Source organism: Neoarius graeffei, chromosome 25 (assembly GCF_027579695.1).
Source record: "Neoarius graeffei isolate fNeoGra1 chromosome 25, fNeoGra1.pri, whole genome shotgun sequence".
Taxonomy (NCBI): Eukaryota; Metazoa; Chordata; class Actinopteri; order Siluriformes; family Ariidae; genus Neoarius; species Neoarius graeffei.
In genome coordinates, this window is record NC_083593.1 from 16,471,526 (window position 1) to 16,494,450 (window position 22,925).

At 42.3% G+C, this 22,925-nt stretch overlaps 1 protein-coding gene across 1 annotated transcript; it reads right to left on the reverse strand.

Annotated features, from left to right (window-relative positions):
• Nucleotides 1-1,503: 1,503 nt before the first annotated feature.
• On the reverse strand, nt 1,504-21,466 carry psmg1 (proteasome (prosome, macropain) assembly chaperone 1). Its single transcript, XM_060908249.1, has 7 exons — nt 21,276-21,466; nt 14,312-14,415; nt 13,894-14,051; nt 13,718-13,780; nt 7,281-7,479; nt 1,800-1,930; nt 1,504-1,666 (listed from the first exon to the last, which is right to left on the reverse strand). The coding sequence occupies exons 1-7, from the start codon at nt 21,398-21,400 to the stop codon at nt 1,589-1,591; spliced, it is 858 nt and encodes a 285-aa protein (XP_060764232.1). The 5' UTR covers nt 21,401-21,466; the 3' UTR covers nt 1,504-1,588.
• Nucleotides 21,467-22,925: the final 1,459 nt, after the last annotated feature.

The following is a 22,925-nucleotide window of genomic DNA, read 5'->3' on the forward strand; positions in this document are numbered from 1 at the left end:
GTATACACAGTATAGAACCCCAAGCTGAAGTTTGGTACCAAGTAGCTATGATTTGTGTTTGCTGAGAAGAAGGATGTTTCGGATGCATGGAAATACGGACAGACAGAGGTAAACTAGTATCCCCCCCCCTTGGAGCAGGGGTATAATAATAAGTAAACTAGTTGACAGCTATGAGTACTAACAATAGCCATGTTCATTGTTTGCATTCATTATGATAATGTTAGGCGTCTTCTTCCAAGTGAATGAGGCACGAGGTAGCTGGATAAGACAATGTTGCACTACACTCCTCTCCTCAACACTATCTCCCACAGATTCGTCCTCCAGCAGTAGTCAGGCAGTGCGCGTTCATGTGTTTTGGAGAGCGCTGAAGGGAGGGGGTGGGGTTTTTCAGTTGAATACTTTCAAAAGTCTAGCTTACCCTTGCTAGTTTCTCCAAGTTTCACCTACCCTAGCTTTCAGTGATGACAGATGTATAATAAATTACTTTCCAACTCCAGTCTAAATGTAATAATTCTGAGTGCAGTCGCATGCCCAAATATACTCATGTAACCAGGTTATTAAAGGTGGTCTCCTATTCTTTTATCTCTACAATATTTCTTAGTTTTTCACTTGAATTTTGTTGGCTGCTATACATCACATTTAAAGTGGAAAAAAGACTTGCGTTTTATCTTGGTTTAATTTGTACACAACATTTTTTATTTTGGGGCGGCACGGTGGTGTAGTGGTTAGCGCTGTCGCCTCACAGCAAGAAGGTCCGGGTTTGAGCCCCATGGCCGGCGAGGGCCTTTCTGTGCGGAGTTTGTATGTTCTCCGTGTCCGCGTGGGTTTCCTCCGGGTGCTCCGGTTTCCCCCACAGTCCAAAGACATGCAGGTTAGGTTAACTGGTGACTCTAAATTGACCATAGGTGTGAATGTGAGTGTGAATGGTTGTCTGTGTCTATGTGTCAGCCCTGTGATGACCTGGCGACTTGTCCAGGGTGTACCCCGCCTTTCGCCCGTAGTCAGCTGGGATAGGCTCCAGCTTGCCTGCGACCCTGTAGAACAGGATAAAGCGGCTAGAGAAGATGAGATGAGATTTTTTATTTTAACAGATGTGTGTAGACTTTTTATATTCACTGTCCACAGAAGGTAATCTCAGAAGGACTCAAATTTTATTACATTCATCATCATACAGGCAATGAATGGACCCAGCACAGCAGGGTGGTGTTTCTGTTCCCAGAACAGCAGGCTGACTTTCCGAATGCTGTTCGACAACTTTTTGATGAAAGCTTTCTAATATCTCTCATGCAAATGCATTTATAATTAGAGAGTTATTCATTAGGATAAAAATATGAATTTCTTCTTCATTTTCCAGAACACACAGGAACCTTTTAGGTTTCTATAGGTGCTTGGGAATGTAACTGGAACTCGCCTCAGAAGCAGAAACTAAAGTCTAATATTTTGCGCCACCTGCTGCCCAGTTTAAAAAAAAGAAATCTCACAGGTCATGAAAAGTCCACAATATTCCATAGAGCACAATGTGTTTAATAGCCTTGAAAAAAATACAATTACAAAAAGGAAAACAATGTACACCTCTGAGGAGCTTCCTCTATGTGTAGAGGTTGCTATGTGCATCATTAACTCTGGTTAATTTCTGCAGTATTTCCATATTTGGATTCGTTTCCAGCTAGAGAGAGGGAGGAGAAAAAAAAAGTGAAAGATCCATCATAATCATCAAGACTGTGTGCTTAGTAAAGATAAATGGATTAAAAATAAGTGGATAATATACAAATCAGGTTTAAAAAAAAAAAGACTCCCACCTTTATCCGTGTGCTGAGATTCGACAGGGCCGGTTTATAGGTCTCCATGGTGACAGAGTCTGGGTGGAGAACATCACTGAAGCACTGGAAGAGCACAGCCGGTATGTGCTGAACCTGACACTGATTGAGCACTGCAGAGCAAAACACACACACCAGAACCTCTCAAAACATTTTAAAATGCTGTGCAATCCTGTGAAGGAATTTTTCAGATCAACTGACAAATAATGAACAAAAAAGGTTGCAAAGTATTGGTAAATATATGATTATTAAGAATAGTACGGGGCGGCACGGTGGTGTAATGGTTAGCGCTGTCGCCTCACAGCAAGAAGGTCCGGGTTCGAGCCCCGTGGCCGGCGAGGGCCTTTCTGTGTGGAGTTTGCATGTTCTCCCCGTGTCCGCGTGGGTTTCCTCCGGGTGCTCCGGTTTCCCCCACAGTCCAAAGACATGCAGGTTAGGTTAACTGGTGACTCTAAATTGACCGTAGGTGTGAATGTGAGTGTGAATGGTTGTCTGTGTCTATGTGTCAGCCCTGTGATGACCTGGCGACTTGTCCAGGGTGTACCCCGCCTTTCGCCCGTAGTCAGCTGGGATAGGCTCCAGCTTGCCTGCGACCCTGTAGAACAGGATAAAGCGGCTAGAGATAATGAGATGAGATGAGAAGAATAGTACATAAAATAACAATCAAATGCTACGAAATGTGACTTTGGTGCTCAAAAAAATTCCTAGAAGAGAGGGAGGACTTACAGCTTTTGAACTACCGGGTGTCTGAAAAGTCCAGAGCCAGAGCGTATACCTGCATATACTGTACTTCGTTCTAAATTTATTATTTACAACTTGTGCTCTACAGGTTCATCCTTACGCTTTATGCATTTTCTCAGCCGCTGCATCATGTTTTTACAGATTCTGATCAACATATTCATGCCGTGTCTGAAATCACTCACTACTCGCTATATAGTGGACTACATGGCGAGTTCGCCATGTTGTAGTGCTGTCCGAATGTATAGTGAGAATTACTACGCCCTATGTAGTGAACTCATAGTATCCCACAATGTATTGTGAAAAGTAATGTACACTACCGTTCAAAAGTTTGGGGTCACCCAGACAATTTTGTGTTTTCCATGAAAAGTCACACTTTTATTGACCACCATAAGTTGTAAAATGAATAGAAAATATAGTCAAGACATTTTTCTGGCCATTTTGAGCATTTAATCGACCCCACAAATGTGATGCTCCAGAAACTCAATCTGCTCAAAGGAAGGTCAGTTTTATAGCTTCTCTAAAGAGCTCAACTGTTTTCAGCTGTGCTAACATGATTGTACAAGGGTTTTCTAATCATCCATTAGCCTTCTGAGGCAATGAGCAAACACATTGTACCATTAGAACACTGGAGTGGGGGGGGCGTCGTGGCTCAGGTGGATAAGGCGCCATACCATAAATCCGGGGACCCGGGTTCGATTGCGGCCCGAGGTCATTTCCCGATCCCTCCCCGTCTCTCTCTCCCGCTCATTTCCTGCCTCTACACTGTCCTATCCAATAATAAAAGGTGAAAAAAGCCCAAAAAAATCTTTAAAAAACAAAAAACACAGGAGTGATAGTTGCTGGAAATGGGCCTCTATACACCTATGGAGATATTGCACCAAAAACCAGACATTTGCAGCTAGAATAGTCATTTACCACATTAGCAATGTATAGAGTGTATTTCTGATTAGTTTAAAGTGATCTTCATTGAAAAGAACAGCGCTTTTCTTTCAAAAATAAGGAAATTTCAAAGTGACCCCAAACTTTTGAACGGTAGTGTACAACCGATAGTCACTAACCAAGCGATATATCCGATCATGCATTGCGGTTCATTATGACAACGGGCACGAGACAAATTTAAGTTGTGGCATGAAAATGGCAATAATATTGTAGTGTGTTGGGGTGAATGGACGGAGGAAGAAACACGTTATAAACGGACATTCAAGTACAATTAAAAATAGTAAAAGGATAGAAAAAGCTAAAATAGAAGACGACAGGTAAAATACAAGAATACTGTAAAAGTTAGAGTGCAGAGCGAGGAATGAATCAAAAGCGTCAAATTTGATTTAATAAAAGGCAGCGGCAAAGAAGAAAGGATTCAGCCTTGATTTAAAAGAACTGAAAGATGCAACAGACACAAAATACTTTGTATTTATTAATGTGGGAAATGCGCTCAGTATAATATGGATTTATCACAAAAATACATGCATGGATTTATTATTTTGAAAACCCACCTGCTGACTGATCTGGCGCATTTTACTTGTGCGACAGTAATGACGTAAATAACGGCACGGCAGAGTAGTGTTCGAAAGTGTCCCCCCCCCCCCCACACACACACACAATTTTACCAGTGAGCTCACTACATAGTCCTCTATATAAAATTTCCTAGATCGTGAGTAGGGAGCAGTGAATGAGTAAGTGATTTCGGACGCAGGCTCCCATTGGTTCCTGACTGTCCAACATCCTGTGAAATCAATGTTCATTTTACACACACACCTCTGCATGCTGCCTTACTTTTATTGAGCCCCACGTAGGAACACCAATGGGCTTAGGGTACAGTTTTTAAGAAATTAAGGCTCACAAAGGAGTGCGAGTAGGCAGAATAGCATTAACATGGTGTGTGGGTGGTTCCTGTAATTTCTGATTTTGTTATTTAGAATTAGAGAAGATCTGGAACCAATTTGTCATTTGTACAGAAAACCCTTTGCAAAACTGACAGTCAAGTAATTCTGGTGGATTTTAGAGCAAACATTCACCAGAAATTTTCTGCCGCGCCGAAGAAAGGCGGAACGTTCCACCTAATAAATCGTCTCAAAAATTATTTGATCACATGTTCCCATAATCCGAGAGTGGGGGTCCAAACATCCGAGACCCCACTGAAAATCTTTTTAAATGGAAGTAAATGTGTGATATTAACCATGTTAACTGCTTTTTACAAATGGTCAGAATTTCCTCATGTCTAATCTATTCTACTGAAGTACGTGTTCAGGTGACGCTGATAGAATTGATCTAAAACGGATAAGGTTTTGCACAAACGTGGAGTCCATGCACAGTCATTAAAAATGGTCCCAAATACTAACAAATCTACTTTTCACTCAGGTTGTTGCCAATAATACACTGCCCAGACCAACAAAAAAAGTAAGCAAACACTTAAGAGCCTTTGACCGAATAAATTGCTGCAGTGATTCATATGTTTGAGCTGGCAACAAGTCTTATAACCTGAACTGATGCAGTGAGTAACTTCTCATTTCTTAAACAACCACACTGAAGTCATATCCTGTGCACATGGAAAAAAGATGTTACTAGGTTTCAGAAGGGTCAAATTATTGGCCTGAATCAAGCACAGAAAACAACTAAGGAGGTTGCTGAAATTACTGGAATGGAGTCCAACGCATTATTAAAACCTGAAAGGATAATGGTGTACCGTCAGCTACACAGAAGAAATGTGGTTGGGGAAAAAGATAAATAAATCTTGACTGACTGAGATCAGAGATAAGCACTTGGTGAAGCTGAATCATTAAACATCTCAAGAATTCAAGGCTACATTCGTGATGCTACGAAAAATCACAGGATTGGGACTAAACAGCTGCGTGTCCATAAGAAAACCACTCGTCAATGAGGATATTTGGAAGAAAAGGCTTCAGTTTGCTGGGGGGGGGGGTAAAGATTGGATTCTACAGCAATGGAAAAAGGTCATGTGGTCTGATGAGTTCAGATTTACTCTGTTCTAGAGAGACAGGCACATCAGGGAAGCACATGAAGCGATGAATTCCATCATGCATAGTGGCCACTGTACAAGCCTCTGGAGGCAGTGTTACGATCTGGGGTTGCTTCAGTTGGTCAGGTCGAGGCTCAGCAACGTTATGCGGCAATAAAATGAAGTCAGCTGATGACCTGAATGTACCAGGGTATCACATTGATTGATTTTTTTTTCTTCCCTGATGGCATGGGCTTACAATTAGGGCTCGGGTTGTGAGAGTGGTTCAGGAAGCATGAGGAATCATTTTCACACATGAACTGGCCACCACAGAGTCCTGACCTTAACCCCATTGAAAGTCTTTGGGATGTGCTGGAGAAGACTTTACGGAGTGGTTCGACTCTCCCATTATCAAGACAAATTTCTGGCAAAAACAAACGTAGGTGGCACGGTGGTGCAGTGGTTAACGTTGTCGCCTCACAGCAAGAAGGTTCTGGGTTCGAGCCAAATGGAGGCCTTTCTGTGTGGAGTTTGCATGTTCTCCCCGTGGGTTTCCTCCAGGTGCTCCAGTTTCCCGTACAGTCCAAAGACATGTAGGTTAGGTCAGGGGTGTCAAACCTGATCCATAAAGGGCCATGTGGCTGCAGGTTTTCATTCCAGCCATGCAGCAGCACCCTGATTTGGCTTATTCAATCAACTGACACACCCACCCTTTAATCAAGGGTGGGTGTGGCTGCAAGTATTTGACTGTGTGAAGACAGTTCAGTTGATTGAATGAGCCAAGTCAGGTGTGCTGCTGCATGGCTGGAATGAAAACCTGCAGCCACAAGGCCCTTTATGGATCAGGTTTGACACCCCTGGGTTAGGTTAACTGATTGCTCTAAATTGACTGTAGATGTGAACGTGAGTGTGAATGGTTGTTTGTCTCCATGTGTCAGCCCTGTGATGATCTGGCGACTTGTCCAGGGTGTACCCCGCCTCTCGCCCGTAGTCAGCTGGAATGATCTCCAGCTTACCCGCGACCCTGCACAGGATAAGCGGCTACAGATAATGGATGGATGGATGGATGGAAAATCAATGTGATGTTGCAACAAAAGGCGGTCCAATTTAATATTAGAGGGTGTGATTAGTTTTTTTGGCCATGCAGTGTATAACTTGTAATCAAAATTGTTGGATTAAATTAGAAATGAATGCAAAACTGGGCGGCACGGTGGTGTAGTGGTTAGCGCTGTCGCCTCGCAATAAAAGGTCCGGGTTCAATCCCCGTGGCCGACGAGGGCCTTTGTGTGTGGAGTTTGCATGTTCTCCCCGTGTCCGCGTGGGTTTCCTCCGGGTGCTCCGGTTTCCCCCACAGTCCAAAGACATGCAGGTTAGGTTAACTGGTGACTCTAAATTGACCGTAGGTGTGAATGTGAGTGTGAATTGTTGTCTGTGTCTATGTGTCGGCCCTGTGATGACCTGGCGACTTGTCCAGGGTGTACCCCGCCTTTCGCCCGTAGTCAGCTGGGATAGGCTCCAGCTTGCCTGCGACCCTGTAGAACAGGATAAAGCGGCTAGAGATAATGAGATGAGATGAGATGTAAAACTGAAGCATTTTCACTACTGGTCTCAGACTGTCCATGTCCTTATAGAATATCAATGTGCAACACAATGTTTATCTTTTGTTAATCACTAGCAGTATTGTGTAGTTTACAGAGTAGGACATTTGCCCAGACTTGAGTATAATGAAACCCTGCCCTAGTAAGTGGTGTGTTTGTGAGCTGTACCGGCAGCAGGCAGGCCTGTGATGATGTTGGGCTGCTCTAGCAGAGGGCAGGGCAGGTTGTCTGGAAAGGTGCTGGTCTTTAGTGCACGCACGAATGGAGCAACATTGCCGTTCATGTAATGTGGAGTTTTGTACTCGGTGAGCGGAGAATTGGACAACACCGTCACAGTCAGTCCTCTGCTCTGCATGCTGCCCAAAACCTACGGACAGAACAGTAATACATGGTGACAAACTGCAAACACACTCCTAGTCAAAAGACTGAATGCACATGTTCGTGGAAGGATTTTCATCATCTTTACTATTTTCCGCTGATTATAAATAAAGTAGTCATCAGCACTAAGCAATAATATAGCGACCTAAGGATTTTTTTTCCCTCCATTTTATATTCTTAACAGTATTCCTGGTGGAGCTTTGCACACTCATGCCATTTCCTCAATCAGCTACATGAGGACACTTCATTAAAGTGCCATTCTACCATTGGATGTATTCTTTGGCATAAAATACAATATATTTTGACAACATATATAAATGGTATCACTAGATAGAGAAATCTTTTAGCTTCAAAATGATATATCAAACACAATTTTTTGACAACGACAAGTATATTCATTTTGCGACCAAAGTCACCTACCCTTTTAATTTCCGCGCGTGATGTCATCGGCAGGTTCCCCTTCTTGTGTACCACGTGACGTGTGACATGGCACATATTATCAGCAATGGCGGATAGAACGCGATAAAAATAATACCAATAAATCTAGCTAATACCAATAAATCTAGCTAACTGAAAGATTAACTCAATTTTTCGCAATTTTTTTGGCCCCCATATACGAGGAGAAATGACTCTCTCACTTTGGGGGTTTCCTGGTCTAAAAATAGACCGACACGTGGTACACAAGAAGGGGAACCTGCCGATGACATCACGTTTCACTACCGCGCGGAAATTAACAGGGTAGGTGACTTTGGTCGCAAAATTAATATACTTGTCGTTGTCAAAAAATTATGTTTGATATATCATTTTGAAGCTAAAGGATTTCTCTGTCTAGTCATGTTGTTATAAAATATATTGTATTTTATGCCAAAGAATACATCCAATGGTGGAATGGCACTTTAAGGAGGCTTGTTAAGTTTCCAAATATCCTGAGCACTTGTTGGAAACAATGCAGTCGCATTATCCTACCCTCTGGCTCATCCGATCCTGAATCTTTAAAATTAACCTTCTCAATTTGAAAATTGGAGAACTTAGCGATGAAAGTAGAAAAGATGACAACTGTATTCCCTCATTCCAGAAAGGTTCATTCATAAATCTCTCTTAAAAAGTGTATGTAATGTCCCTAAACCACACTTCTTTTTCCCCTTGTACAAAGCAACAATCATTATAGGCTACGTTCACACTGCAGGCTGAAGTGACTCAAATCCGATCTTTTCGCCCATATGTGACCTGTATCCGATCTTTTATTGACAATATGAACGACACCGATCCGATTTTTTCAAATCCGACCCAGGCCGTTTGGATATGTGGTCCTAATTCCGATCCCTATCTGCTCTTTTCATATGCGACTTCAGTCTGAACCGCCAGGTCGCATTCATCCGACTTACACGTCATCAACAAGCCACAAACGTCACTATTCTGCGCTGAAGTAGGCGGCGGGTCTCTCAAAAAAAGTTACAACAACATGGCGCATAATCACGGGCGCAGATAGAGGGGGGGGGACTTGTCCCACCCAGATTTAAATTCACCTCGTTCGGTCCCCCCCACTTATAGGGAGGAAAAAACGTCTATGCTGTCTTTCTTTGTATAAGGCAAACCTCACGGAAAAATCAAAAGACTAATTACCATCGGTTTATTGAGGTGCACGGCAGTGTATACATAGTTGCAACAACTCACATAAAACAAAGACTGATATTTGGTTGGTTGAGCTGCACAGACTGCACAGCTCAAGCTTGGTTGCTATGGTTACTAACAACAAGTTTGACAGGCATATCGGGGTTGGGGTTGGTTTGCTGGCAGCTTTGTCCCCCCCCAGTTTTTTGTCCCTCCCAGTTCAAAAAAAACATATCTGCGCCCCTGCGCATGACATCAATGCGAGGGACGCTTCGGGCTGTGAAGGTTCTGAATCTTCTCAATGGAAGGACGCAGAGGTTAGGGAGCTGATTTCCATTTGGGGGGATGCAGCTATTCAAGCTAGATTGGATGGGTCATACCGCAACCGGGCGGTTTTACTTCCGTAAACACTGGCCATGCTCACTGCGTGTGACGTCGTCGTATCCTGCAATGCGCATGTGGAACACTTTTAGGTCGCTTTTCGTTCATACTGAGGATCACATACAAGTCGCATATATTTGTTAATGTGAACGACCTCACAAAAAAATCGGATTTCACAAAAAAATCGGAATTGAGCATTAAGCCTTGCAGTGTGAACGTAGCGTATGTTGATTAACCATGGGTTTTCGAATCAAAAGGCTATAAATTAATGGAAAATCGATAAGATCAGCTGATTTTCACGGAACCTGCCGAGACTGAACCGGAAGATCCCGAAGGGGTGCGTGACGTCGCACGTGTAACAATCCAGATCTCAAGTTCGTTCATGTGCGCAGCAGCAGTGGTTAGACCAGTCTCGATATGGACTCATGTTTTGGAGAGAATTCTGATAGCGATTGGGATTCTTATATGTCGAATGAAGGGGCAGATGATTATTAAGGATATTCCGGAGTAAATGGTTATCTTTTCGATCCCCCAAGATGAGAAACTGCCAGTTTACTCAGTTCACAACAGTCCTACTCACCACCGATAGCGCACAACCAGCCAGAGAGAATTGGAAACAGATTGGTTTGTGGATTTTTATTCTAAGCTGGCCACTGCAAAATATCGGGAAAAATATTTACATGTACCTCAATAAATGCGGAAATAACCTTTAAAACATGCACTTAGTGTAATTATTGAAAGAAAATACGAAGTTTCCCATGTGGTCGTTCTGGTGGTGGTGAACACTTGATGAATCAGATTTATTATTATTAGTAGGCGACATGAAATCTGCCCACTTCGTTTGCGCAAACCTCACCCGCTGTCACTTTAGATTAGGGTCATTTCTTGGAAATTCGTGAACTGAATGATTCAGGGCTCTATGTTAACTTTGAGACATGGTTGCCCATTCTAGAAATCTGGTTGCCCGAACTCAGAACATGGTTGCCCAAATATTACATACTTTTTTCCTTTGAATATGCCACAAACACATATGCTTACAACACAATGTTCACTCACATGCTCTACTAATGCCTCTTAAAAGCTTATTTTGTTGATTTCCTTATCCTTCTTTGTGTTCCCTTGGTTTCTGGGTTCAATTATATCGTGTCTAACCACTTTTTGTGTAAACCACCATGAATGTGCATTGTGTTCTTTTGTGTGCTTATAATTCTATAATTCCATAATTACAATTTGCTCTCTGGTGATGGTACCATTAAGTTTTCATTTCTACACCATTTGAACAAAATAATTGGTTTCAAATTTGCACATTCATGCCTATCCCAAGTCATTAAAGGTGAGGGCACAAAAAGTCTGATGAAAAAAAATAGTACCAACTGAAAGGGAGGGAAGGTATGATATCAATGCACAAAAGATCAAAGCAGACATCATCTGGACCTGTTGGAATTTTCATGAAGTGATTTATGAATTATATTATGTCTGGAAATTTTATACCTTTATTCAGATCATGTTTCAACCACAAAAAAAAGTCATCATACATATCATGGGATCATCTTTGGAGAGTTTGCTGGGTGGCCCAGGTTCATTCTCAGGTTTGACCAACTTCAATCCAGGAAACTCTGAATACCAGCTGGGAATAACAGTTCTTTGCCTTTTCACCTCATACAGTTTCTTTGAATCCACTGATGAGCTTGATTGAGTTTTCTTTTTCTTCTCTTCCTTGTCTTTGCTTATTTTAAAACCAAATTTCTCCAAACCAGACATAATGCCAAAGTTTGTGACTTTAATGTTTATTTTATTTTGGTATTTATTATTCAACCTTCTCAGACGCTGTCTGTATCAACAAGCATTGACACTAGCGCCCCGTGCGAGTAATGCGGTAATTAGTCATGTAGTGAAGGGCATACCAATAGAACACTGAATATGCACTACGCGATAATTATTAGCAATGGGAAACTGCATTGCGAGCCCGCGATGTGCAAATGTGAATTCCGCTAGTTGTTGAACATCCCGTAATGATAACATGGACGCGGTCTTTCCGAGTCAAACAATCGCAAATTGTGATGGAATTTCATCATAATATGAATTAATAAACATCGTTTTCATGCAAGTTGACGTATTTGGGTAGTTGCCCGATCGGGCAAGCATTTGTGAGAGTCTGGTTGTCCGAATCTATTGAATGGTTGCCCCGGGCAATCGGGCTACTGTTAATGGACTGTTAATAGAATGTTAATGGACTGTTAATAGAATGTAAGATTCTAACAACAATATCCAATTTCAGTGAGTAAACAAGCACAGAGTCAGATGAACCGAAATGATCCAGATAACCGGGGGTTCCACGCGTGACGTCATGCGAGATTAGCCTTAGGGCAAGGCTGCCTTTTTCCGGTGTAGGTACACACACAGTCCCTTTAAGAAACTACACTTCCCATCAGCCAACTTCCGCGTTGACCTACGTCACGCGTGGGCGGGATCATCTACGTCACTTCCTCCCGGAAGGCATAAGAGACGGAACAACGCTTCTATCTCTCTCTCTCTCTCTCGTCGTGGATGTCAAGCCATCCGGACACAAAGAGATACCCTGCACCAGAAAACCCAGATAAAGACGTCTTTTTCTTCTTTCTTGCAAGAATCAGAGCTTCGCGCTTTTTTTTTTTTTACTTACCTTTGGCCACGGTAGACTCTAGAATCGCACGATTGTGACTCAGATTGAATATAACCGGTTTCATTTGTTCCTTATAAGTACGTACAAAACTGCAGCCCAGAGCAGTTCATTTAAAGTTTAGAAGCGACAGGATCCTTCTATTTAAAAAGCTGTGCACATTGTCTGATCGGAGACTTTCTTTTCATCACGAGCGACCACACATCGGACCAAGAAATTCTCTGTGCTTCATAGAAGCGACTCATGTGCTCCACAACGGTGAAACTCCAAAAATCTCGTAACATCTTCTCATAATCTCGCGTAGAGGCAAGAGACTGAAGTAAGACTGGCATTTGGGCAAAACTAGTCTTAGGAATTAGCTTTACTGAAGTAGTGTGAATTTAAACTCAGGAACGGTTTAAATGTGTACACTGTAAACACGCAGCGTGTTGAACTGATGATTGTTCTATTTCTTTTAATCTCTCAATTGTTTAATAAATAGGCTTTGCATGCTCTCTCTCTATTCCTGGCTAACACTTTAATTTCATTATTACACGTATCTTGACCGCATCAAGATTTCAGTGGATTTAGTACTGTTATAAGCTAGCGAAATTAGCCTATGGCTAATTCATTTGTCCCATTAGCATCCAGGGCTAATTGTATTATCTCAAGGGGTCACAAGGCCTCCACCACGTGGAGTTAGCTACACAGAGCTAATCTTTTGTCTCCAACACGTGGTCATCCTCCCCCACACCTTAGATAACATTCCTTTGTTCTTAACTCCACGAGGTAGGATCCTTGGGCCTTAGCTAGCCACATACGGCTAATTCTTTTGTCTAATTAGCAACCAAAGCTAACTCTCTTGTTTTACTCAAACACGTGGTCACCAGGCCTCACACACACACAAACACATCTTAGCTAGCCACACGGCTAATTCTTTTGTCTCGTTAGCAAGCTAGGCTAACCTTTCGTTTACCACGAGGCCCACACACGCACGCACACACGCTCATCAAGTATATATCATATTTGTATATAATGATTCCAACTGCTATTATCCATTTTTATCTTGGTTATAATAAATTCAATTAATTATTGAAATTGTGTTTATTTGTTGTTTCAATACTTTTGAAGTCACCCAAATCTCAAAGAATTCCAAGGTGCATATATGATTTATGTAATATGGTAAGTGATCATAATAATTTGGAATATACCATAATTTAGCTGTTTGGTAATTTATTATTAAGCACCAAAATTAATGGTATTAATTAATGAGACTGATCCAATGAGACTGATTCAATGAGAATGATTCAATGGTATGATTCAATGAGACTGATTCAATTTAATGATTTAATTATTAACCTTCAGATTTAATGAGATTGATCACTCAATTACCAATTGCACCTACACCGGGATCCGGACGCTGCGATTTATCGATAGTTTTGTGCTTGATGATAAAATAACAAATAATTAATATTCTTCCCCCTGCTTTATTAATTCATTTTGGTCGTTACTAATGATATATATTCATTTTAAAGCATTACATACGCCTTAAATTGGCAGAACGGACATTCTAACGGAGGAATTCTGCAGGGTATACCTTTTCAGCCCACTGGAACAGCTGATCTTCGGCAATATAGCATGTACACTGACAGATAAGGACCTGTAGCAAATAGAGGGGGGGAAAAAAAAACTCAAAATCCTCAGTCAAACATCAGAGGCTCTGAACGTACAGTATAGTGCAAAGGCAACATCAAGGTGTGCGTGTGTACTCACAGATGAACAGCTCTTCTGCTGGTAGAAGACACAACCAGGTTCTCCGGGGAGAGGAGCTGTGTCTGGGCGGGTGGAACCATGACTCTTTTCATTCCACAGAGACACCCACCCGACCTGCGTCCAGCTCTCAGAGCTGAGAACGTATGCAGAGACAAAACCTGGCCCCAGAGACATGATAATCCAGAGATACATTGCACAAAGACCCTTAGAACACAAAATCTCTTGCAGCTGTTTGTGATCGGCTGAGGTATTGCTACTGGAGACTAATTTTTTAAGTTAGCAATTGATTTAAATTGTGGCGTAATAGCAACAGATGCAATTGCATTCATCATCCTCAACAACAAAAAGGCCAATCACACAGAAAACGCGTGTAACATCTCAAGTATGGTCAATATTACTTGACAGAATGGGGATTTACCTGCAGCATTTGGTCCCACTGCTATGATCAGATCAGAACACTGGAGCTTTTCTGAGCTCTCTACTGCTTTTGAAACCTCTGGACACCACTTGATATGAACCTCTCTGTACAAAAACAAAAGAGTGATTTCTGTCATTAAAGTGTCTCCAGTTAACAACTACTCCTGCAGTATTGACTACTTTCACGTTACCCATGATGCTTTGCGGGGGTAACCAAAATATAAACAAACTAAAAACACGGCGTCACACACTGCCCGTAATCTTTCAAATTTAAATCTCCCTAAAACCTTCAAAAAAAAGTGTCAAAACTAACTGAACCAAAGCTAAAAGAAACCTGCAAAGTCTTTTCTGTGGTCTTGGAGAACTCAATCAGTAAAAACGAACTTGTAAATATCATATCAAACGCTTTGAACATCTCTACTTTGGGTGACAGAGAGCAGCCTTCTTCATCTGTCAACAGGCGTGTTCCAACAATTACTGGCCTGCAGAAGTTAAGATTGGCAGAAGAGCTGAGAAAGATCGACACTGATCATAGAAGAATCCACAGTGAAATCGTTTTTGCCGGATGCAACGAGAAAGCCGTAAGAAAATATAAAAACACTTTGTGCATGTGAACACAAGCAAGGAATTCAGTCAAGTAAGTACTGTAAACACAGCAGAATGGTCATTTCTTTAAGTTGATTTTGATTTCTGTCACTGATTTTCCTGGCACTCATATGCTACCAGATTATGACAATCTTTAGGCTGTTAGGACTACAGGGTCAAATCCTACATTCGATCTACCTACAGAAACATTAAAAGGCGACGCAAATGTAAGCTTACTTACACTGCATCGTTTGCACTTTGTTTTGGGAACTGATCCTTCAGTAAAGTTGTCCTTTTCAGTTCTTTGACTTGTCCTTGTTTACCGCACTTTTTATGACTAAACACAAAGACAGAGGTTGTAGGCTTCGTGACTTGGATCATCAGATTTTACTCCACCACTCCATCAAGTGTGTAGAACACAGTCGCATGTTGTCCGTCGGTGTAAAATTTTGATGGCGAATTCTGTCTAACCACGCTTTGACGCTTAGACTACGTTCAGACTGCACCCTGAAACGACCCATATCCGATTTTTTTGCCCATATGCGACCTGTATCCGATTTGTTATTGACAATCTGAACGACACAGATCCGATTTTTTCACATGCGACCCAGGCCGCTTGGATATGTGGTCCTAAATCCGATGCATATCCGATATTTTCACATGCGACTGCAGTCTGACCGGACAGGTCGCATTCATGCGACCTACACGTCATCTACAAGAGACAAATGTCACTATTCTGCGTTGGCTAATCCCGCCTCTTTGGTGGAAAACAACATTTATACAGTTTTCAGAATTTAAATAGACTTTTATAGAATTGATCAAGCTAATGGTGGATTTGGTAGGGACCTGGATGTTGATCTGTTAGCCTGATTAAATAAAACAGTTTCTATAACTGATTTATAACTTAAACCATCCTGTATTACAAGATTATAAGATTGTTCTGGAAATTTCCAGTAATTTGACACCTTCGGTCTCATTAGTCTGCTGCCCACATTAATCAGATTATTGTGTGAGTTCCGCCGCCGCCACAAAAACCACATCGCCAGGTCTCGCCTCATCTCCATCGCAAACTGCACTGGTGTTTATGCACCTTGAGCCAGCGCTGAGAGAAGTTGCAGAATTCAGCTGGCTATAAACAATCTAAATAAATATTTATAAAAATGTAGAAAAAGTTTATTAATATGACGAAATAAATATGTGCAAATTATTAAGCCTGAATTAAGAGTTTGGTAATACAGCGGCCGTATCCCAAATGACTGCCTACTGAAGCTCGAGTGCACTATATAGAGTTTAAAAATCCATTACTTCCTAGTAACATGTAGTGCACTTATATAGAAATTAGAGAGACATTTAGGAGTCAACCCTCGTTACCAGGCTACACGTTTTCATTTCAGTTCAGAAACAAAAACACACACGAGACCTCACACTTTAACACTAACCAGATAATTAAACAAACAAACAAAAATCATTAAACATGAAGAGTGCGCTTTTTTTTGTTTACGTATTACGTAGATGTGCTTATTACGTGTCAATTTGCGCATGCGGGACACTTTTGGGTCGTTTTCCGTTCATATTGGAGATCGCATACAAGTCTCATATAATTGGTAATGTGAACGGCCTAACAAAAAAATCGGATTTCACAACAAATCGGATATGGGTCGTTTCAGGTTGCAGTCTGAACGTAGTGTTAGCCTCTTTAGGTATTGTATAAAACTTTAAATTAGGAAAAAAGTTGGTTTTTTCCCCCCCATGCGAACTCAAAGAAATTACTGAGGTTATCTGACTTGGTAAACAAATATAGCACCTGGTTACCCCCCCAAGGTGCAAAGCATTATGGGTATGTGAAAGTAGTCAATACAGCATTACCCACACTGTTGACATGTTTAACATGCTCCTTTTTAATTTCTCAGTCTCTCAGACATTAAAACATTTTACAAAATCATTTCTACATGGTATACGTTTTATTGTCTTGAACAAAGTAAAGTAGATTTTACTTGCTTAACTGCTTAAATAGAATTGCTTCCTCAAACAAGCGATTTTCAGCCAGTAAAGGCCAATTTATGCTGACAACGCAGTCCTCGCAGATGGCGTCGCAGATGGCGTCTGCGTAGCCCTCCCCCCTTCGCAGACGCTCTGCGCGCACCTCCCAAAAATTGTGACCACCGCAGAAGCCTCGCAGACAGCGTCGCAGACAAGAGGGCTCCGATTGGTCCACTCTACATCCGCTGTACACGCACTTCCGCTTCCCTACTTTCCCGGTTTGTTTTGTTTTCACGACCGGCATTTTTAAAAACACAAGTGAAGATGGAGCAGCACGAAGAGCGGTTGATCGAGGAAGTGAGGAAGCGCGTACATCTATACGACTCCAGTTCTAGTCATTATAAGTAACCGGAGGATAAACACTCCACTAACCACACCCACCAACTACTCCTAGCGATTTCGCGACTTCGCGCCCCCTTGCATTGTGGCGGTGAATAACATCGCGCACGCCTATTACTCCCCGCTCAACGATAAATTACAACTGTCTGCGAAAAGCTATCTGCGAAAGCCTTGTCGCAAGAGCATGCAGAGGCCCTAAGTGCTCAGCTTCCTGGGTGAAGCTGGTCAGGAAATTGCCAAGGAGTGTGCAAAGCTTCACCAGTAATACAATTTCTGGTCACTGCCTGATTCTATATTATTACTTCATGTTTTTTTTTTTATTCTAAAATAGTAAAAATTAAGAAACTCTTATGAGCAGATGTGCCCAACTTTTTTTTTTTTAGCTACACATTAGTGTTCATAAACCCCATGAACATCCCCAACTGTTTAGGGGTCATCCATAATTTTCATCATTATCACGAGCGTACAAACCATACGCGGGGGGGTTAATGACCAGGCGTACACTTTTTAAAAATGAAAAAATGATGATCCGTCAATGTGCGAATCGGCGGCCGCCATGTTAAAAATTTCGCGCCACATCAGTGTTGCCAGCTAGCTCTACACGCTTTCTTTCTTCAATACAACAACAATGGCTGACCCAGATTTTGACCGCATTTACAAATTTGTGAATAGCAGAAATACCGCTATTCACAACACTCCTTCAAACGAGTACGAACAGTTTTTAAACATTTGTTTCCTGCATTCATCTGAGAAGCGGCAGGAGGCAGTTAGGGCAGGACAGGCTGCTTGGAAAGAATCAAAAATGAACGTTTCAAAGCCAAAAGGCAACAGCTCCCCTTAAAAAGACAGTCCCTAATTTTCAAAAACGAATCGCCTGCTTTCTATGAAAACTTCTGGACCCGTCTTGTGTCTTCTTTTCTTCTCTTGTGAATCTTTGTATTGTCCTGTCATCCGATTTTAATAAAAAGTAATACAAGACATGGTTTTATTTTGAATTCCTATTCCACGTACAGTGGTGCTTGAAAGTTTGTGAACCCTTTAGAATTTTCTATATTTCTGCATAAATATGACCTAAAGCATCATCAGATTTTCACACAAGTCCTAAAAGTAGATAAAGAGAACCCAGTTAAACAAATGAGACAAAAATATTATACTTGGTCATTTATTTATTGAGGAAAATGATCCAATATTACATATCTGTGAGTGGCAAAAGTATGTGAACCTCTAGGATTAGCAGTTAATTTGAAGGTGAAATTAGAGTCAGGTGGTTTCAATCAATGGGATGACAATCAGGTGTGAGTGGGCACCCTGTTTTATTTAAAGAACAGGGATCTATCAAAGTCTGAGCTTCACAACACATGTTCGTGGAAGTGTATCATGGCACGAACAAAGGAGATTTCTGAGGACCTCAGAAAAAGCGTTGTTGATGCACATCAGGCTGGAAAAGGTTAAAGAGTTTGGACTCCACCAATCCACAGTCAGACAGATTGTGTACAAATGGAGGAAATACAAGACCATTGTTACCCTCCCCAGGAGTGGTCGACCAGCAAAGATCACTCCAAGAGCAAGGTGTGTAATAGTCATCGAGGTCACAAAAGACCCCAGGGTAACTTCTAAGCAACTGAAGGCCTCTCTCACATTGGCTAATGTTAAGGTTCATGAGTCCACCATCAGGAGAACACTGAACAACAATGGTGTGCATGGCAGGGTTGCAAGGGGAAAGCCACTGCTCTCCAAAAAGAACATTGCTGCTCATCTGCAGTTTGCAAAAGATCACGTGGACAAGCCAGAAGGTTATTGGAAAAATGTTTTGTGGACGGATGAGACCAAAATAGAACGTTTTGGTTTAAATGAGAAGCGTTATGTTTGGAGAAAGGAAAGCACTGTATTCCAGCATCAGAACCTTATCCCATCTGTGAAACATGGTGGTGGCAGTATCATGGTTTGGGCCTGTTTTACTGCATCTGGGCCAGGAAGGCTTGCCATCATTGATGGAACAATGAATTCTGAATTATACCAGCGAATTCTAAAGGAAAATGTCATGACATCTATCCATGAAGTGAATCTCAAGAGAAGGTGGATCATGCAGCAAGACAGCAACCCTAAGCACACAAGTCGTTTTACCAAAGAATGGTTAAAGAGGGATAAAGTTAATGTTTTGGAATGGCCAAGTCAAAGTCCTGACCTTAATCCAATGGAAATGTTGTGGAAGGACCTGAAGCGAGCAGTTCATGTGAGGAAACCCACCAACATCCTAGAGTTGAAGCTGTTCTGTACGGAGAAATGGGCTAAAATTCCTCCAAGCCAGTGTGCAGGACTGATCAACAGTTACCGCAAATGTTTAGTTGCAGTTATTGCTGCACAAGGGGGTCACACCAGATACTGAAAGCAAAGGTTCACATACTTTTGCCACTCACAGATGTGTAATATTGGATCATTTTCCTCAATAAATAAATGACCAAGTATAATATTTTTGTCTCATTTGTTTAACTGGGTTCTCTTTATCAACTTTTAGGACTTGTGTGAAAATCTGATGATGTTTTAGGTCAAATTTATGCAGAAATATTGAAAATTCTAAAGGGTTCACAAACTTTCAAGCACCACTGTAGACGGAAGCCGGTACGCCAACATTCTGATATCCTCCAGAATTCTTTAATGGTCCGGAATAAATTGAATGCTACACGTTGATGGATTACTTTGTTCTTCTACGCCCTTTTTGAGGAATGTATTGTCAGACTTAAACCAACATCTGAAGAGGTGAGATCGCTCCTTTTTTTTTTTTCCTATTTTTGCTGGCGGGATTGTTTTTGGAAAGCGCACGGGCGGTGTGCGGTTTGGTACTGCTTCCGCAGTGTTTGGACTAAAGACTCTGCCCTAAGGGCTATTCTCTCACACTCTCTCTCTCACTTTGCACCATTACACAATAAATATTCACAGTGAGAATATTTTGTAAGCGCGTTTCATGAACCAAGTTATAGGATTTGTTGACAACTCGCATCCAGTTCGTTACACTTCTACCCGGCGTGAAGCACTGATAGTCATGTGGTTGTGATGTCATTGTAAACAAATCCGTTCTACTCATCCAGATGACTTCGCAACGGCGCCGTTGCCAGATTTTTCCACTCTGAAACCCGTTCTCAAAAGATTTCATTTTGGGGCACCCAAAATGCCGGTGCCGTGTGGATGCCAGGCCGAAGCGATAAACAACTTTATCAGATTCACCTGAATCCGTTGCCGTGTGGACAGGGCCTAAATTGACCGTAGGTGTGAACGTGAATGGTTGTCTGTGTCTGTGTCAGCCCTTTGATGACCTGGCGACTTGTCCAGGGTGTACCCCGCCTTTCGCCCGTAGTCAGCTGGGATAGGCTCCAGCTTGCCTGCGACCCTGTAGGACAGGATAAAGCGGCTAGAGATAATGAGAAGAGAGATTATATATTTTTGAAAAGAACTTCAAGCAAGTCCAGTTGCCTCCTTTAGCACCTACGGTTTATAATACATGAAAGTTTACCTTTTTGAATTAAATTACCAAAAAAAAAAAGAGATAGAGAGCTTTTTCATGACATTCCAATAGTGTGAGATGCACTAGTATCTAACTGAGGTTGGTAGAGAAGAGAGACAAGCCAAAAGTGAAAGTAACCCAAAACTAGCTCAACCCAAGCTTCAGTCATTCCTGGTTGTTGCTACATTCTTAGTAGCAAACAAAACTTAAGGGTCCTGTTTAATAGTTGGAAACTTCACCCAAACAAATTACAGCTTAATTCCATAAACTAGCTTGCTGTAACAAGTCAATAATTTGATTTCTCAACGACCTAGCAAAAAATAGCAGGTCAGACATCAAGACCGCGTCCCAAATTTACTCAGTCTCACTGTGGGCTACTTCGGATAGGAAATAAAAACTCCTGTGCCCTACGTAGCGCACTACTTATTAAATGCTGAGTCATTTGGGATTAAGACTCAGTTAGTCGGCTAACTGGCTAGCTAACCGAGAACAATCAACACACCTTTTTTCTTCTATTTCCCGACGTATTTGTAAATCCTCTTCGTTTTCTTTTTCCATGTCATCGTAGTCATCTTCTTCAACTGCTCTTGAGTACACAGATAAAACTTCGCCAAAAAACGTCGCCATGTTTACAGAAGTCTCGTGCAACAGCTGTCAGCTAGCTAACACCGCGCTTCTTCTTCTTCTTTTGGGTTTAATGGCGGTTGGTAAGCCCGCTTAAAGGTGCATTACCGCCACCGACTGGGCTGGAGGGTGGACCATGGAATAGGAGATACTGGTGAGGGGAAAAATTATATTCTTTGAGCCATGGGCGTCGCCACCATTGAAGGTGTTCACATTTCATAATTCTTCGTTTGGACCCCACACACACATTTAACATAAAATATTAGTTCACGGGGCGGCACAATGGTGTAGTGGTTAGCGCTGTCGCCTCACAGCAAGAAGGTCCGGGTTCGAGCCCCGTGGCCGGCGAGGGCCTTTCTGTGTGGAGTTTGCATGTTCTCCCCGTGTCCGCGTGGGTTTCCTCCGGGTGCTCCGGTTTCCCCCACAGTCCAAAGACATGCAGGTTAGGTTAACTGGTGACTCTAAATTGACCGTAGGTGTGAATGGGAGTGTGAATGGTTGTCTGTGTCTATGTGTCAGCCCTGTGATGACCTGGCGACTTGTCCAGGGTGTACCCCGCCTTTCGCCCATAGTCAGCTGGGATAGGCTCCAGCTTGCCTGCGACCCTGTAGAACAGGATAAAGCGGCTACAGATAATGAGATGAGATTAGTTCACAGGGCGGCACGGTGGTGTAGTGGTTAGCGCTGTCGCCTCACAGCAAGAAGGTCCGGGTTCGAGCCCCGTGGCCGGCGAGGGCCTTTCTGTGCTGAGTTTGCATGTTCTCCCTGTGTCCGCGTGGGTTTCCTCCGGGTGCTCCGGTTTCCCCCACAGTCCAAAGACATGCAGGTTAGGTTAACTGGTGACTCTAAATTGACCGTAGGTGTGAATGTGAGTGTGAATGGTTGTCTGTGTCTATGTGTCAGCCCTGTGATGACCTGGCGACTTGTCCAGGGTGTACCCCGCCTTTCGCCCGTAGTCAGCTGGGATAGGCTCCAGCTTGCCTGCGACCCTGTAGAACAGGATAAAGCGGCTAGAGATAATGAGATGAGATGATTAGTTCACCCAGCGCTGTTTCTATTGCTTCGTGAAAGAATTCATTCTACTTGATCGATAAGAGAATACACATACCACTGAAAATCCACTCCGGGTTTTCCAGGCGTTCCCTACAACAACTCGCCGCACGCAAGTGAAGTGAATCTCAGTGCCAGCACAGACATGTTGGTGCAGCTGCTCGAAAGTGGAGGAGGTGACGTCAGCCCCATTGGCACCTCACAATGTCTAGCTTTTGCTAAAACCTTATTCTTTTGTTATATGCCCTCAAAATTAACCCCAGGCCGCGTTAAATTGATGTTCAACTAAATGATGAAATAAGCTTAGCCTAATGAGGTATTCTTGGTTGATGATGAATTGTTTGCAATATTTCCTCCTCCCCAGACACAATAGACATAAGGAAATTATTTACAAAGAAGTGGAAAGTAAGTCAAAATTTCCCCACAGGACAGGGTTTATTTTTGTCCCAATGTGGACAGTTGGGGGTCGCACCTGGAG

Excerpts from the sequence above, each read along its gene's own strand:
- psmg1 (XM_060908249.1), bottom strand. The coding sequence starts at position 21,400 with ATGGCGACGTTTTTTGGCGAAGTTTTATCTGTGTACTCAAGAGCAGTT. Across the intron at positions 1,931-7,280 it reads CACAGGCCTGCCTGCTGCCG|TGCTCAATCAGTGTCAGGTT; the intron begins GTACAGCTCACA and ends TTTGCTCTGCAG. Across the intron at positions 1,667-1,799 it reads ATCTCAGCACACGGATAAAG|CTGGAAACGAATCCAAATAT; the intron begins GTGGGAGTCTTT and ends CCCTCTCTCTAG.